The sequence below is a fragment of the Hemibagrus wyckioides genome, linkage group LG28 (assembly GCF_019097595.1).
Source record: "Hemibagrus wyckioides isolate EC202008001 linkage group LG28, SWU_Hwy_1.0, whole genome shotgun sequence".
Lineage (NCBI taxonomy): Eukaryota > Metazoa > Chordata > Actinopteri > Siluriformes > Bagridae > Hemibagrus > Hemibagrus wyckioides.
Window position 1 is genome coordinate 12,747,024 of NC_080737.1, and position 18,468 is coordinate 12,765,491.

Here is an 18,468-nt window from a genome sequence, read left to right on the forward strand (position 1 = left end):
TGTGAAAGGTCATGTGGCTGACTTCTTCGGGCTGTTATCTCGAATTACTGCACTCTGTGCTAGACCTTTGTCTTCACTTCACTCCTTCGCTCCTGTAGCCTGTGAGCCTGAGATCTCTTTCCTCATCACGCTACACTAGCTCTTCTCTCTGCCCTTTATTCTTTCTATTCCTTAAATGCTATGGATCGATACGGTTCCAAATCAAAGTATTATGTGTGACAAACCCGAAGCTTGAAGCTTGCTTGCACATTGTTACTCAACAAACATGGCTGACGATATGTAAAAGCCTTGCTGAGATAATCCCTCGCTTCCCGCTTGGTGACTTCACCATCAAATTTGTTTGCATGTTTTGGATATCACGCTCCACACTGGACTGAATTTCCTACACTGTATAGAGGATTTGTTTTCTCTTGTGCGCAGGAATCCTTTTAAAAACATTCCAAATGGCGGAAATTTACATGGTTTGGTGCAGGAAACGTTTCTACATTGTTGTATCACTATTGTGAAGGAGGCTCCGGATTTTTGGTGCTAGAGAGTATGAGTAGCGTACGCTAACATTGCTGTATAAGTAGCTGAGACTGTCCTCCATCTCTATTTCATAACACACAAACAGTGCTCTAAAGTTTTTGCCATAGAGATACTTTTACATAGAATACATGTCATTAAGCCTCCAGCGGGAGGATCCCGGGTTCGATTCCTCTGCAGGGCGCTAACCCAGCCACTGAAGAGTTAACTCTTTGTCCCGGCCCCAAGTCCGGAGTAAATGGGAGAGTTGCATCAGGAAGGACATCCGGCGTAAAACCTGTACCAAATCGAAACATGTGGACCAAAATGATCTGTTGTGACAACCCCGAACAGGGAGCAGCCAAAACAACATCATACGATACATTTCATTAGGGTTAGCCTGTGCAACTTTAAAAATGCTAAAATGAAATAATCCGTAACCATTACCAGACATTATGTAATGTTATGGTCAGTGCACTAGTTCAGCTGTGTGTATCATGTCTTGTACAAGTTCTGCTTCATATATATATATATATATATATATATATAGCCCGCATTCCTCGAGCATCATCTGCACGCCTGACCGGAGCTGTGATTCTCTTCCCATGTGCGCTTTCTTTCTCTGCTCCTCTCATCTCAGCAAAGCATCTCGTGCAAAAAAAAAAAGGCCTCACTATTATGATTTCTGCACTGCTGCTGAGACCCAGAGTGTGAAGCGACTGTGTTAGGAGGAAGCAGAAGTTCTTCTCCTCCAATGCAGATGTGTTTTGAGACGATGTTTGTGAGAGACTCTGCATCTGGGCCACGGATCCCCCGATTTAGAAAGAATTTTCGATCTAATATACTGCAGATCCGCTACCAAGCATCGGGGGTCTTTCTTAGCGGCGCCTCTCTGCAGTGGATCGAGCGACCACATGTGCGTGGCTGCTGCTCGGCGATAAGGAGTGTTCGAGAAGTGAAGCCGGAAGTTGTGGTGTCGTGTTGTCTTCGCAGTTGCAGCTCAGTTCTCTTCAGGCTCATTATTAAACGCGCTAAACAATGCGCCATGTCTGTTCAGCTTCACAAAGCTCGAAGAGGAACTGGCTGTGTTTACAAGATTATATTTGGCTTTTTTCTCTTTTGTGTCCATTTTCTTTTGCCCCCAGCCCCCCCCTCCCTGTTTAATTTAGACGTGCATGTGTGCTAACTTGTCACTCATTTCTGCTTCTCACCTCCCACCTTGGCATTCATCAACACCTCCCCCTGGCAGACTGTTAACTTACTCTGCGTGTGTTTCTGCAGCCGATGATGAGCAAGGCTGCAGCATGGTGTGTGTGTGTGTGTGTGTGTGAGAGAGAGAGAGAGAGAGTGAGAGTGAGAGTGATACATCGCACTTTCATAGCAGAAGAAGTTGTGTGTAATGGAGTGTGATGTAGCAGAAGTAATGTGTTGCGGTACTGGAAGATGTTTTTGAGATACCTGATATGCATCACTGTGTTTATTTAACACGGCCTACATAAATCCTGTTTTCATACAGAGATACCCGAAACGAATGGAAAGGAAGAAGGAGACAAAAATACCCAAGAAGACTACTAACACACAGTGGGCCTCATTAATGAATCATTTACTTAAACATGGGCATGTGTTTTCATAGGACAGGCCAAACTATAATGTTACAGGGTGCCATTACTTTTGTTTTTCGAAAGCGTGGCTAGTCTTATTTGTCTTCATTTATGGATTTTGGGTTTACGGATTCATAAGACATGATCATAAAGTTATTAAAACATGGCAGTTATGTATAAATAGATCACTCATTGCGTCTCTTTATCTCTTTGAAGTTTCTATATGATTATATGTACACCGATCAGGCATAACATTATGACCAGTGCCAGGTGAAGTGAATAAGACTGATGATCTCCTCATCATGGCACCTGTTAGTGGGTGGGATATATTAGGCAGCAAGTGAACATTGTGTCCTCAGTGTTGATGTGTTGGAAGCAGGAAAAATGGACAAGCATAAGGATTTGAGCGAGTTTGACAAGGGCCAAATTGTGATGGCTAGATGACTGGATCAGAGCATCTCCAAAACTGCAGCTCTTGTGGGGTGTTCCTGGTCTGCAGTGGTCAGTATTTAGGAACAGTGGTGAACCGGCGACAGGGTCAAGGCTCACTGATGCACATGGGGAGTGAAGGCTGGCCCGTGTGGTCCGATCCAACAGACGAGCTACTGTTGGTCAGATTGCTGAAGAAGTTAATGCTGGTTGACCTTCAGGGATCTAGTGGGTCAGGGCTGTGTGGCAGCAAAAGGGGGACCAACACAAAAATAGACAGGTGGTCATAATGTTATGCCGGATTGGTGTATGTATATACACCCATTTACTTGCTATCAGGAATATGTATTTCTGATAGCAAGTAAATGGGTAAATCCCCCCCCCCCCTTTATCCAAGTTACCTTGCTACAGTAGCTCATCTTTGTGCAAGAGACTGCACACACGTGTATGCATGCCTGCGTGTGTGTGTGTTCGTTCTTGAATCGCGAGCCAGGTATAGGCATGTCTGAGAGCAGAGGAACAGGTGATTCCCGGTACAAGCCAACAATTTCTACGGAACACACGTCATGGCAAAGTGTCCGCCATCCCAGACTTGTTTTGCATAACTTATTTTTCCGATTCGAACTCGCATGACATCACGAGACGACAAAACAAGGCCCAGAAACATGCCTAGACTTCTACCCTCTCTGAGATCCGGCTTCAAAGAAACACCTCCGGTGCCAAAGTACGTCTTAGTCACGTTGGGAAAGCATGCAAGCTGATCTTTTATACACAGTAATACTTACCTGTCACATAAAAGTAACACAAGCTCCCTCCTATCCCGCTTCGTGAAGGAATGCCGGCGTCGAGGGGCCGACAGGTGACTTCGTCTGAGTACTCGCTTGTGATTTACGTCCGTTCTTCCGCCCACGGTTCAGTGAAGATGCTGTGTGTGTGTGTGTGTGTGTGTGTGTGAAAGAGAGGGTGCTTTATCTTCAGCACATACCTGCAGTAACTCATAACTTGATCCTTACCCTTTCTCTCTGGGTTCAATTCTGGATGAAAATTCTAGACATTTTATAATTATTATTATTTCATTTGAATAGAATGTAGACTGCGTTGCACACCTGAAACCATAGCCTGACTTTGAGTCCACTCTTATAAATTACAAGTTATACTACCAACTGGAATGTCTACGCATTACACGTTAGGCAGCTCCAAGCTCCGCCTTTCATGGTCATGTGTCTAGGCCACGAGTCTAAGAAATGCTTTCCTATAGATTTACAATAATTGACTTTTGGCTAGGTTTAGAGTGGCCCACAAGTACAGATCTGCAGCAACGAAGCCGCAAAGCAATCGACTTTGCAAAACAATACAATGGCAAAATCAAAAAAATTTGGAACCATAACAGGAAATTCAGGAAGATAAGTGGGAAAGGGAGGCGAACGGCTCGTTGCTTATCCTCGTCGCTGATAGGCTGCAGCCCGTGTCGGTCTCAGATCCTGCTTTCTTTGAGAAGGTGTCGTGATGTGTCACAGTTACATGGCTTTGGATCTACTTTTCGAAAAAAGCTTACTGTGGATTAAGCCGTTTCCTCATCCATCCCCTTTTGTGCTCAGCAGGTTCGTCCACGTTGAAAAGGCAACATCAAGCGCAATCTTGTCCATCATTTTATGCCATTGTATGCAGCAGTTATGTAGTCATGGTGAGCTAATCGAGGGAACATTTAATATTTGTAATATTTATTATAGATATTGTAAGTGTTATGACTCCTTGTGCAGCCCTGGTGAAGAATTATTACACATTCGTAGCGATATTTGTTCAGTCTGCGATTAGGATTAGAAACCCTGAGTAGGATATAGAGAACTACCCTCTTGTGCCATCATGTATTTGTGTAAGAGTGTGTGTCCATCTGCTTGTCTTCAGGAAGGTCACTTGTGTGTCACTTGGGCAGGGTTAGTTATTACCCAGGTTTAAAACTCCAAACAGTACATGACGTCTGAAAGGACATGTCAGAGAAGAAGCTAGTAAATACGTTTTTACGTATTTACACTACAGCGAGGGCTTGTATTAATGGACATGGACGTTTTAATGAAGACACTCCCATCTCTGTGTTGTATACTGAGATCATTACTCCTGAATCGATCGTCATTACTACAGACATCTACTTCATCTTCTGTCTGAGGTGTACTCTAGTAAGGACAGAACTCTCATTCAAGTGGAACTGGGTGATTTTGAACACAGCATGAATCTAATAATGATTACAGTAAAATGGTGAAATTAACCCCTAGACTAGCTTCTTATTTTTCTGTTATTTTCCCCTTTTCCTAGTTACCACTCATGTCATCATGAGGCAGCTCGTATGGTTATGGTGAAGTAGCCACATCAATCCATCCATCTGTCCATTGACCAGTCAATCAGTTCATCAGATTTTCCAACCTTTGTACACATTTGCGTTAACATCAGAAGAGTGCCAGAGTTACCACTCAGAAACAAGCAAAAACAGTGGTCTTATTTTTCCTTTCCACATGAGCCAATCAGTATAGAAATATGGAATGATTTACAGTTGGTAGGCATATTGAACTCTCCAATATTAACCCAAAAGCCCCATCCCCGCCCCTTTTGCCGTCATTCGAAGGTTGAGTTAAGTTCATTAATGTCAGCTACAGTCTACCGAAGTATTTTTGACTAAGCTGACATTAGACAATAAATATACTTAACTCATGTCTATGATTGTCATTTTAGCCGAAAGAAGCCTGACATTAGTCCTACAACGGAGTGTTAATCCTGACACTTGTACAAATAGTCGTAATGTTAACGATGATTAAAGAGTGTGAGTGCCTGCTGTCAGGGGGATGTGTTTACAGGGTTTTACTACAGCCACTAGGTGCTTTCTAGAGTCTATTTGAGTGGCAGCTTTTCCCCGCTAAACCCTGCATATTCCTCTGGTTCAATCCGTCCATCCTGCACTTTGTATCTGAGACAGAACTAGATTGGAAATGTGAACCCATAACCCCACCCATCGATCCATTCTTCTATTTTCTGTTCATATTCTTGACACTCTGCAGAGTGATGCTCTCCAGTGAGAGAGCTTATTCAAGATGAACTGCCGAATGACTTCATTTTACTCCTTGGATGATACGAGTTCACTCGTATCGTTGTCGTTTCTAATCCATTCCTTTGGCACACGGTAATAGAAACATGGCTGATGTTGTACCAATAGTTCCATAAGAATACCTCGCCTCCGTCGTTCTGGATCAGTGTTCGTCTGAATTATTATTATTATTATTATTATTATTATTATTTTTTTTATTTTTTTTTCTTTGGCCCTTGTGCAGGAAAGAGTGATAGTGAACGATCCTCTACACGAACCTCTTTATTTTATGTTCAGCAGCATGCTCCAGAAGCTAAACTTGGCTCGTCTGCGTTCACACCTTTCAAACACATTCTAGGAGATTTTTTTTAAACATGTTTGCTAAGAAACCAGAAGTCACCCGGCTCTGGATCGTCACACGTCAAGAACTTATAACACAGCGTGCCGTGGAAGATTGATTAGCACTCAAGACACTCATGCTGGTTCTTAGACTCTTGCTTTGGCAAAACATGACTCTTGCGACTGTTTCCAGTGCAGTCAGTGTTATTCCGAGGTGCCGAGGGAGACATTTTAGCTCCTGCCATCTGGCCCGTGTGGCCGAGCACGCACTTGGATGTAGCGTATTTAGCTGTATGTTGTCAGCTGCAATTATTCGGTCCTAAAATGATGCAACGTACATAATTCACAAACCACTGCTGTATACGAAGCTCAGACACGCGTGAACGGTTTGTAGTCATGTTGCGTAACGTTTATTTCAGGCGAGCGAGCAAAGCTAGCCAAGTAGCGGCCAGAGGAAGCGCCCACAAGCCGGGGTACTATGGCGACCGTTTTTGAAAACTTCACATATTTCTGTTTAAACAATGCCTCATGCAGTGCAGTCTTCAATGGGGTTTTCATTGTAGCGTTGGGACTGTGTGTTGTGCGTCGGCTTCATGGCGTAGGAGGAAGGGTATGACTGCGATAGATGTGGGAAGACGCGATGTCTGAACTCTTAAAGTGGGATGCTAGTTTTGTGTTATTTTTTTTACAAATTTTTTTCATTATTATTGTTTGGCTCTTGAAACCCAGCAGATTTCCTCCCGCTTCCCTCGACACATGCGTCCTGAGCTCCGTGTTGTTGGCAACCGTTTCCAGGAAGTGTTTCCCCCCTTGCCTCTGCCTGGTGGTGTGTAAACAGGCTGGCACTTGTTTTCATGAGCTAGAGGGCGGGAGCTCGAGAGAGAGAGAAATTGTGTGTGTGTGTGTGTGTGTGTGTGTGTGTGTGTGCGTGCACGCTGGCTGGCTGGCTGGCTGAAGTCAGTATGTTGGAATGTGCCTGGGCAGATCGAGGCCGGCGAGGCCCAGATGACATGGAGGGAATCCTTGGCACAGGACGTCTGGGAAACCCCACTCAGCCCTCCTTTCTTCCTCTCTGTTTTTCCCCCCTCTCCTTTTCACCAAGGCTTTCTTTGTCTCTCGGCCTGTTTCCGAAGTCAGTCTGTCTCCCATTAAAGCCGTTAAGAGCTTGCTTTTAACTTTTGGTGTATGATGGTAACAGATAGAGGATACCGGCGGTGGAAAAAGAAGCCCCAGTGCCCGGGGGTTACAGTAACAGGACACAGACAGAATCTGCCCTGGCGTTCATGTAAAGACACAAGTGCACCTGGACGATGGGAGCGTTGGAGACATTTCTCCCCTTTCCCAGCTGCCAGGTTTTTCCACACGTCTCGGTGAGCCGTACAGCTTCTTTCCACAGGCCAGTTACATAATTGTAAACGCCAGGCAGCCAAACAAAACGATCAGATTTTCACTTGCAAACTTTGTTGACAAATGTTCAGACTCCGTTCATTCAACAGACTCGGGCGATGCCAAGAAAGCCAGATTATTTTTATAATCTCGAGTTTATCCGAGCATGCGTAGTGGTCCATCCTTGGAGTTCGCGCGCACACACCTCCATTCAGACGTCTCGCGTCTCTCGGATGAAAAGAAGCCCCTTCTCTGTTGTTCAAAGCCGAGCTCTCGGCCCGAGCTCTTTCATGCCGCGAGACTCTCCTGCGGTTCATTCACCCTCCCTGTCTGTCAATGCCAGACAATTTCAGCGACCCAACCAAATCAAAGAGGGATAAATGCGTTGAAAGTAAAACCTCATTACAGCCAGTTCACCCCTCATCCATCATGGTTTTTCCATCTTCTCAAGGCGGCGTGTTTGATCTTCAGCCCACTGCTGCAGGTTTTCTTGTCTGTTTTGGTTTCCACTGCACGTGTCCTTCAGCTTGGCGGCCACACCATTGTTTGCGCATTTTACGCGCTTGGTTTCTGGCACGAAACCTTTTTTTTGTATTTATTTATTTATTTTTATCAGCCGAGAGCCTGACTGATTAAAAAGAAAAGCCTTCGCTTTTATCAGTGCACCATTGATAAGGTTTTCCATTTGGATAACAGCAAGGAAACACCATCAGTTTCTATTTAATTATAAGCAAGGGTAAACTAGACCAGAGTATACACACCCACACACACACACACACCCCCCCAGAGCCGCATTCACATGCCCACACCCACACACTCAAAGGAATGTCGTGACGCCGTGTGTTTTTATTCACTATCTTTAGGCTCACCTCCAAGGTTTTTTCCTCCTCTAAAGTTCATCATGGCACAGAAGTCCACAACGTTGCGCTCGAGTCCTTCAGCTTGACTCGGTTGTGTTTTTCATTTTCTTTTCCTCCAGTCTGTGTTTGGTTCTTAATGTCGGCGTTTGTCAGATCCTGTTGGCTTAGCACGGCGCTAGCCGTGATTGTTGTAGTTAGCTACAGTGACACACAGAGCTTCACACATGAACACACACGTCTACACGCTAACGACTGGTAATAATACGACATGTCAGAAGAGCCGAGTCGATATGGACGTAGAGTCGTAGCTCAGATCGTGAAACAAAGTAAAGACTTCTCACTGATCTAATGTAGGAGTCTAGATTAAGCTCCATTAGGACAGGATCAGGTCTAATGGGTGACGCCTGTAATAAAGTGTTTACATGTCTGTGACCATCACAACATCTCATGAGCTATTCCCCTTCATAAGCTCCACTCTTCAGGGAAGGCTTTCCACTAGATTTTGGAGAGTCTCTGTAGGGATTTGTGCTGAAGAGCGTTACTGATATCTGGACACCTGGGTTCTTCCACTCCAGTTTCAGTGAACCGTGTCTCTTCATGGAGCTGGCTTTGTGCATGTGGTCACAGTGATGGATTTAATGCTGCTGCAGTCAGACGTCCTTCTGTCTAATGTAAAACATATTACATTCAAAATGTCTTTTTTATTTTCGCTGCCATTAACGGCAATTTTAAGACAATTCTGTTGCTCTTTGTCGCATGTACATGGTGTAGAAATCGTTCTTTCTTTCTTTCATTGCCTGACTGTCCATTTCTTTTTCTTTCCTTCCTTAGTTCTATTTTATTCCTTTCAATGTCTGTCTATCTTCTTTCTTGCTCTCTTCTTTCTTTTTCTTAGTTCTTTATTTTATTTCTTTCTTTCTTTCCATCCTTTTTTTCTTAGTTCTATTTTATTTTTATTTTATTCTTTTATTGTCTGAAAGATGGGCAATCTTTCTTTCTTTCCATCCCTTTTTTCTTAGTTCTATTTTATTTCTTTCAGTGTCTGTCCATCTTCTTTCTTTCATTGTTTTTCTTTCTGTCTGCCCATCTTTCTTTCTTTGTTCTATTTTTTTATTTCTTTTAATGTCTGTCTGTCTGTCTTCTTTCTTATTTTATTTCTTTCATTGTCTGTCCATCTTCTTTCTTTCTTTCTTCCTTTCATTGCCTGACTGTTCATTTCTTTCTTTCCATCCTTTTTTTTCTTGGTTCTATTTTATTTCTTTCAATGTCTTTCTTTCTTGCTGCTATTTTTTTCTGTTGCTATAAGTGGACGTGGGATTCGAACTCACAACCTTCCGATCAGTAGTCCAGCATCTTCACCACTAAGCTGAACTGGTTTTCTTTTATTTTAAATGGAATAATGTAGTCTTGAGGTAAATCACTGCGCTGCACGATTGTGACTGCACTACTGAGCAGTGTTTTTGCGGACACTGCAGCACAGTGCCACAGCTCTTCAGCACTGCAGATCAGAAGTGAAGTGCAATCACAGGTTCTCTCTGAACTTCCTCACTCCGAGCTCAAGGTTTTCTTCCTTCGCTTGTTTATTGCTAATACCGCTGAGTGTCAGATTATTCAGCAGTACTGAGCATCAGACGCTTTTAACGCGACTGAATGAAGTGATTTTGGATCACAGGTACTTGAATCCTGAATCACATTAGTCTTCATTCAGTTGTACAATGCGAGTTCGACATGTCTGAGGCACTCATGATGGAGAGCACAGAGGGTAAGTGTGTTTTGGTGTGTGTGTGTGTGTGTGTGTGTGTGTGTGTGTGTGTGTGAGAGAGAGAGAGATGCTCCATCATTCTCCTCACTGCTCCTTCCCACTCTCCACATGCTCCGCTGCTCCTACACACTCTTGAGTGAGAAGCTTCTAGAAATGACTCAACAGCAGTGTGTAGGCTCCACAGTGATCTGAGCTTCCTGCCTCTCACACAGCTCCAGTGTTTACAGAGAGAAGTCCACATGATCACAGATCTCACCTCATCACTGCCGCTGTAGCGGTCACTTCCTGTACACATGATCCTTACAGAGAGAAGTCCACATGATCACAGATCTCACCTCATCACTGCCGCTGTAGCGGTCACTTCCTGTACACATGATCCTTACAGAGAGAAGTCCACATGATCACAGATCTCACCTCATCACTGCCGCTGTAGCGGTCACTTCCTGTACACATGATCCTTACAGAGAGAAGTCCACATGATCACAGATCTCACCTCATCACTGCCGCTGTAGCGGTCACTTCCTGTACACATGATCCTTACAGAGAGAAGTCCACATGATCACAGATCTCACCTCATCACTGCCGCTGTAGCGGTCACTTCCTGTACACATGATCCCTACAGTGACAAGTCCACATGATCACAGATCTCACCTCATCACTGCCGCTGTAGCGGTCACTTCCTGTACACATGATCCCTACAGTGACAAGTCCACATGATCACAGATCTCACCTCATCACTGCCGCTGTAGCGGTCACTTCCTGTACACATGATCCTTACAGAGAGAAGTCCACATGATCACAGATCTCACCTCATCACTGCCGCTGTAGCGGTCACTTCCTGTACACATGATCCCTACAGTGACAATGTCTAAAAGCATTCATGATTAGAAAATGGTAACAGTGGCAAATATAGCTGATGAAGAATTGTGTGTGAGTGTGTGTGAGTGTGTGTGTGAGTGTGTGTGTGTGTGTTTTATTCTTTTTTTAGTCTTCTATTTAATATTAGTTTTGTATTAGTTCTTTCTTTCTTTCTTTCTTTCTTTCTTTCTTTCTTTCTTTCTGTCTTTCTGTCTGTCTGTCTGTCTGTCTGTCTGTCTGTCTGTCTGTCCTTTCTTTCTTTTTCTTCCTTCCTTTATTCCTCCCTTCTTTTCTTAGATCTCTTTTCTATTTTATTTATTTCATGTAACATGAGGTACATCCTGAGGTTGCTCTCAGTTACAGCACTTATTTATACTGGGGTTGAGCAATATGGCAAAAAAAAAAAATATTATATTATAATACTGAAATATATGTCCATGATACACGGGGAAAACTAAAAACTGGAAGGCAAATGAGGTTCATTTCAACATTAACATACAAGCAAAAATAAAAGGTTCCTTGACCTCGATGTGTTTCTGTGCTAGCTTTGACAGATAATCATCACACTTTGTTTTTTAATTTCACTCATGCTACGATTTAATCCTTTTTTTTTTGTCAGTTCCGCCTGCTATCAGGTTGAAGCAGGAGACAGAATCATTATTTTGGAGGACAGGGTGATCCCTCCAGCCAGAATCTCTTCAGTAATCCCTGAACCTTACAGCAGATCATCGTGCTGTGTCTTTGTGTAATTAACTCCGAGTCGGAGGATAAAGGCGGCTAGGCACAAAGCCGGCACGACAAGAACAAAACGGTACTGTTTGAACAAATGTGGCTTGGCTAACACCTCTCTCTCTCTCTCTCTCCCTCCCTCCCCTTCTCTCTCATTCCTCCACGGATCGTGCGGGCCGGCCGGATGGACAGAACTCCCAGCAGAGGAAGGTAAATATTGATCTTTCCATCCCATTATTACTGCTCTGTCTTTATGAGAGGCGCAGTTCGTGTGAGGCCCGGCTATCTACCTGTGTTACTAGAAAAAGATGCACAATGTATGAGAGTGCACACACACACACACACACACATCTTAGCATCTCTACGCAACTTTTTCTGTAAGACATGGCTTCCTAAAAGTCAAATCAGATCTGTGCAGTGACTTCAACAATCTAGTTATCTTTTAATAAGCTAGTTTCTCCAGCTCCAGTTCAGTAGGCTTGAAGCGAAGGCATTTAACAAATCGACAGGCACGCGAAAGGCGCGTCGGATAATTTCAGGAAAGAAAGGCGACAAACGGTCAGGTGGGAAACATCAGGCAGCGCGTACAGGCTAAAACAAACAGCGTGTCATCGGGTGTGTTTACATTCCCAAACCCTGTATGTCAGGGGGAAATAACATTGTTACAAGCTGACAGATCTTTCAGCGTTTGCGTGAATAAAGTGAACCTGTGTAGAGTTTCAGCTTCTGAGGGCTAAATGTGTGATTCTCAGTTAGGCCCTGCTTCTCTCTCTCTCTCTCTCTCTCTCTCTGTCTCTGTCTCTCTCCCTCCCTTTTGCTCTCCCTCTCTTACCTGTCTGTCTTTCTTGCTCCCTCTCTCTCTCTGCCTTTCTCTCTCCCTCTCTATCTGCCTTTTTCTCTCAATGTCTCTCTCTCTCTCTCTCTCTCTCTCTCTGTGTATATCTGTCTGTCTGTCTCTCTCTCCCTCTCATATCTGTCTGTCTGTCTCAGTCTCACTTTGCCTTCTTTCTCTCCCTCTCTAGCTGCCTTTTTCTCTCTATCTCTCTCTCTCTCTCCCTCTCTCTATCTGTCTCTGTCTCTCTTGCTCTCTCCCTCTCTCTCTGCTTTTCTCTCACCCTCTCTAGCTGCCTCTCTCTCTCTCTCTCTCTCTCTTTTATCTGTCTGTCTCTCTTGCTCTCGCTTTGCCTTTCTCTCTCTCTCTCTTTTATGTCTGTCTGTCTCTCTTGCTCTCTCCCTCTCTCTCAGCCTTTCTCTCTCCCTCTCTAGCTGCCTTCTCTCTCTCTCTCTCTCTCTTATCCCCCCCCCCCCACCTTCCATCTTACTATCTCATCAGGCCGTAATTAGTTTGTTACGCACTCCGTTCCGCTCTATAGTGTCACTTCGGTGTCAGTTCAGTCCCAGAGCAGTGCATTCACTGAGAAAAGAAAAAGATCAGCAGTGTGTTTTTAAGCAGAAATGAAGTGGCATTAATATGAAAGTGCATGGCTTTTCTGCAGGGAAGTCTCTCTGGGAGCTGGTGGTGGAGCAGTTCGAGGATCTCCTCGTCAGAATTCTGCTGCTCGCTGCCTGCGTGTCATTCGTAAGTGCTTTACTGTTTATTCTCTCTCTCTCTCTCTCTCTCTCTCTCTCAAATGGCCAAAGATTGCAGATAGATAAAAGCAGCTTGAGTTAAGGGTTAGTAGATCTGGTCTGAGATCAGAGATCACTGTACTATTGTCTGTTACACAATCACACTAATCTTCACTAAATAAACTTACCAGATACCATCAGTAGTTCAAGATTGCTTAAACCATGTCCTGTGCATTCGGTTATTGTGCAGTGGTCAGTACATGAAGCACACAGAGCGTTATAATGATGCCACTATATTGTATATTCTATATTATATAAAAGCTTGATCTATCGCTATACATTACACATTGCAGATTATTTATTAGAGTCATGTTGATTTGTCCACAAAATCTATCCTTTCTTTTGCCCAATTATATGACGTGAATAACAACCAAAAAAATGAACTGTATAAACTACATAAAGCCAGCCAAAATGACAGGAAAATTGTTTAATTTGTCTCGTTATTCTCCGCCACAGTGGGTCATTGATCAGCGTATAGGTTTTATGCCAGATGCTCGTCCAGATTCAATCTTACTCTACTATTCATGCTTGGGGCCGGCACTGAGAGAGAGCACTGGCTTATCCACTGCACTGCCCTGGCTGGGAATGGAACCCAGACCGTGGCGGTTAGAGTGTAGGATCACTGAATAAATTCAGAAAATTTGTGTGGTCATCTTTTCAGGACCTCCCCCTTCCTCTGACTGAGCAGGGATTTAAGCTAACAACCTTCCAATCAGATGCACAGCATCTTCAAAACTGAGCTAGCGCTACCCTCTGCGTTTCACTTAGCAGCCAGATACGGGCTACAAATCCGATTTTCAGCTTCAGTGCTTTTTTTAGACTCTCACTGTTATGAGAGAGCGTAAATGAACGGCCGCAATAAATGTGCGAAATAATAAATGCGCGCTTCATATTACACTAATGCTCTCGTGGATGAGTTCTGAAATGGAGAGCGTGCAGCAGGGCACCGAATGATAGCTCCTTATAGATTACTGACGGATGGAGGACGCAATGTAGAAGTCTCCGGGACGTTTTTCCATCTCTCTAAGCCGGCTTCGCATCCGCGACACTGAAGCGGCTCTTTCACGCGCCGCTGATCACAACAGAAGTCACTGCGAAGCAGAGGAACTAATATATATATATATATATATATATATATATATATATATATATATATATATATATATATATATATATATATATATATATATATATATAATATAATATAATATAATATAATTTAGCTGTAACAAATCTGACATGTCTATTGGTTTCATGCAGTGAAAGAGCAGAGTGGTAAGAATCCATTTAAAGGGGAGGAGATTTCCCAGTGTCGTCTTCACAACATGCCCCAGTTTAGGAGAAGTAGAAGCAGTGAAAAGGAGTTAGTTCATGACATTTCCAGCTTTTATGTCCCCCGAGTCTAACAGAGTTGAGCTGTCTGAGATCAAGCTTGGACAGATGGATGGATGGATGCTGTAAAGCCAGTACATAAGTCTAAAATCTAAGCCATGCTTTAGACTCATTTGACCTCTGTAGTGTAGTGACTCAAAGTTCTGTCTCTCTTCAATAGTTCAGGACTTGGGTCTTTACATGTTGTGTTCATTTCTGGTGCACTTCTGGCCTCCAACACGACTGCACTCTTTTTCCAAAGCACAGGCTTGTTAAACCCAGAAGTGGGGTCTGTTTTTTTAATCCAGGTTTACGAACGTACCTTTTTATGAACTTTCCATCTGACTTTGGATATTTCTAGAAGAAAGTCGTCCTCATGTTTCTGGCATTATCGCATCACGCATGCGCACCCGCTGCTGTACAAGGCCCGGTCATGACCCAGAAGGTTTCAGTGGCGTCGTCTTAAACCTTTTTAAAGTCAGATTCGGTGCTGCTACAGACTGCAAGACTCCCATCAGTCTCTCTGTGCTGCAGTGAACGTGTCGAATGCAAACGGCTCCAAGGCCTCCCACGGAGCGTGTCCGAGCGTTTCATAAAAGCGCCCGTGTGTGCGCATTTGCATGTTTTTCGCCTGTTCGTACACAGCACATTCTACAAAAGCGCGCACGGGATGGAAAGAGTCCGAGAACTCTGGCCCACTCGCCGGACTCATTTGTGTGCCATTTTTGAATATATTAAAATGTTTAGCATTCTGCTGTCCTGACGATTTTGCATGTTGCAAAAACAACAGCCAGTGGAAACACCACCACAGTGTCATTATCCTCCCAGAAAATGGTCACGGATGTGATGAAGCGCAGCGGCACACAGGGGCAGTCCAAATGCTCTGTGCCTTAAAATTTGCCTGCTTTATTTTTTTCTTCCTAAAACATGAGCTGAAGATGTAGTCCTGCTGTCTTTAACTCCTGCCTGATTATTTACAGCCACCCAAATGATCACCATCAGCTGCACACTCTACGATTTTATACGACAGGCAGAAATCACACAAGAATTCTTCGGAGGCGAGGCGAGATCAGAGGGCAGAATGTGGAACCTACTCATTCGAAGCTGATTTATTTATTAGATGATAAAGTTTGTTTTTTCATATATACATTACAGCACAGTGCAGTATTTATTCTTTATTATATCCCAGCTTTGGAAGTCAGGGTCAGAGCACAGAGGCAGCCATGATACAGCACCACTGGAGCAGAGAGCTTTAAGGTCTTTGCTCGAGGGCTAAGCAATGGCTGCTTGGTGGTGCCAGGACTTGAACCTCCAACCTTCTGATCTGTACCCCAGAACTGTAAATGTTAAGCTCAACTGCCCCCTTTTTGATTTAAATGCCATTGTGACCAAGTTCAATTTATTTGTATAGCGCTTGTAACAATGGACATTGTCTCAAAGCAGCTTTACAGAAGTATAGAAACAGAGAAGGAAAAGTTTAAATTAAACTCCCTGTGATGATATGAGGAAGAAACCTTGAGAGGAACCAGGCTCAGAAGGGAACCCATTTGGGTGACACTGGACAGTAAATGTAAATAAATAACGTCCTTTCTACAACAGCAACCAAGGGCTTATGGGGAACTATAGTAACTGAAGAAGTGTCCCAAATTTCTGAGTAAATTTCTCTAAGCAGTCAATAGGATGATGGTCTGAATGAAGCGTGTGTTTGATGAATTATAATGTTACGAGCCTGGCTGCTTGTACAGTCACTTTCAAAGCACATGACATTAGACCGAGAAATGCCCTAATTATCTCAAGTACGCTTTAAAGTGTACAGTGATTTATGGTTTCTTAAACAAGAGGAGTCAGAGTATCAGAAAAGCCTCATTTTGGCCAAATTCTATTTTTGTTTTCCCCCACCATCGCATGTGTCTGGTTTTCCCCAAATCTTTGTTCAAATCTGAACTATTCTCCGTTCTCATTCGTTCCATCCATCTTATATTATAGCAGGTAATAAGACCCAACAACAAAAGTGAAAGTGTGGGTAGATGACTACACACCACAGCATCTCATTAAGGTAAAACAAACCAGGCGACGGGCTTTGTGCCGAGACGAGCCCGGCCCCGGCGTAGAATGGAAGGTCACCTGAACAATAGATTCACTTCCTGTATTTGAAAGGCAAAGTGGTGGCTTAGATGATGTGGCGCTTTATTTTTTTTTATTTATTTTTTTTTCCACTGGATTGGAAATCTGGCTGGAGGTGTGTGAGGCTTTCTCCAGTGTGAGCGAGCAGGTCTTTACAGGAAGGTGCATTTTAGTGAGTAAAAGTAGATCAGCTGTGTTTTATAAAAAGCGTTTGGTGGATCTTTTGACTAGTGCTGTACGAATTCTGACTGGTTTTCAGTAAAAGTTTGAATATTCTGTTTCCATTTCCAGAAACGTGATCAGAGATATTTTCCAAAATGCAGTAAACACAAGAATATAAGATTTCACTGAGCACCTTAAACATGTTTTGGGAATATGAACAAATTTTGAATTTGATGCCTGCAACAAAGTCATGTTTAGCACTGTGTTGCATCATCTTTCCTTTTAATTGTTTAGGAACTGAGGAGACTGACTCACAGCACTTAGTATCTTCAGTTCAGAAACGTGGGATTTACGAGTGGGATTTTTTGTTTTTCTTTTTCGGAGCAAGACTTCAGCCGCTCAACGCTCCATAGATGTCCTTATCTGAGTCGTCTCTACACGAATGCGCCACATGACGTACATGTGGAGGTTAAGGCATTGGACTAATGCTCAGAAGGTTTTGAGTCCACCAAGCTACCACTGATGGGCCCTTGAGCAAGGCCCTTAACCCTTAATTGCTCAGTTGTGTGTGTGTGTATATATATATATATATATATATATATATATATATATATATATATATCTATATCTATATCTATATCTATATATATATATATATATATATAAAAAAGTAAGTCGCTCTGGATAAGGGCGTCTGCTGTAAATGTTTCAATAGGAGACTGGAGTCAAGCACACACTCTGTCTGCATTATTTAGCTGAAATAACTATGGATTTCCCAGGAAATAAAAAAGACGTCACCTTGATGGCATTGTATCTCGCTTTAAAGTCACCTCCACACAGAAGCTAGGCACCGATGCAGCATCCCATACCATGACAGATGTTGGCTTTTACACCTTTCACTGATAACACTTCACAGAGACGTCCATTCGTCTCAGAAACAAGATAAAGACCAAACAGACTGGACTCATCTGACCACAGGACACGCTTCTACTGTTTCTACTGTCTCTCAGTCCATCTGAGACGAGCTCAGACCCAGAGCACAGCGTACGGATGTATGGCTTTCTCCTTGTGTAATAGGGTTTCAAGTTGCATTTCCTGATGCAGAGGTGGACCGTGTAAAGCGATGACGGTTTTCCGAAGTACTCCCAGAGCACACGCGACTAATATTCCTCACAGTAGCACAGCAGTGCCGTTCAAATTCCGTGAAACTTTTCACAACAACATGCCCTGGAGATGATGAAAGACTGTTTGGCAATTCTCTCATGACTTTTGCCACAGAGTGGTGAGCCACTAAAACCCTCTTTGCTTGTAAAGACTGAGACTTTGGTGGATGTTCCTCTTCTACCCGATCATATTCACCTGCTAATTGTTGAATGCTACAAAAAAAAAAAAGCAGAATCTCGAGTATAAACTTTTCCCTGTTCTCTCGCCCCTCTCCCAATTGTACATCAAATTGGTTTGTACACAATTGGATTACACTTATGTACAAAATACAGTTATAGGGGTTTTTAATATCTCTAAGATTTCCATATTCCAGGGAAAAAGTATGTAGTAATCATCCACTGCAAATAAACGTTCTTCCTGTCATGGGCAGTGCACCTGTCTGTGTTTTGGTAGAAAATAATAATAATAATCCAGATT

General features: G+C 43.3%; 1 protein-coding gene across 2 annotated transcripts in view; it reads left to right on the plus strand.

The window, feature by feature from the left end:
- atp2a3 (ATPase sarcoplasmic/endoplasmic reticulum Ca2+ transporting 3) overlaps positions 1-18,468 on the plus strand; it is a 70,098-nt gene that overhangs the window by 9,236 nt on the left and 42,394 nt on the right. For both annotated transcript variants that reach the window (XM_058383894.1, XM_058383892.1), the window contains exons 3-4: positions 11,734-11,751; positions 13,038-13,120. In XM_058383894.1, coding sequence (XP_058239877.1) covers positions 11,734-11,751; positions 13,038-13,120 — 101 coding nt within the window. The remainder of the gene's footprint in view (positions 1-11,733; positions 11,752-13,037; positions 13,121-18,468) is intronic.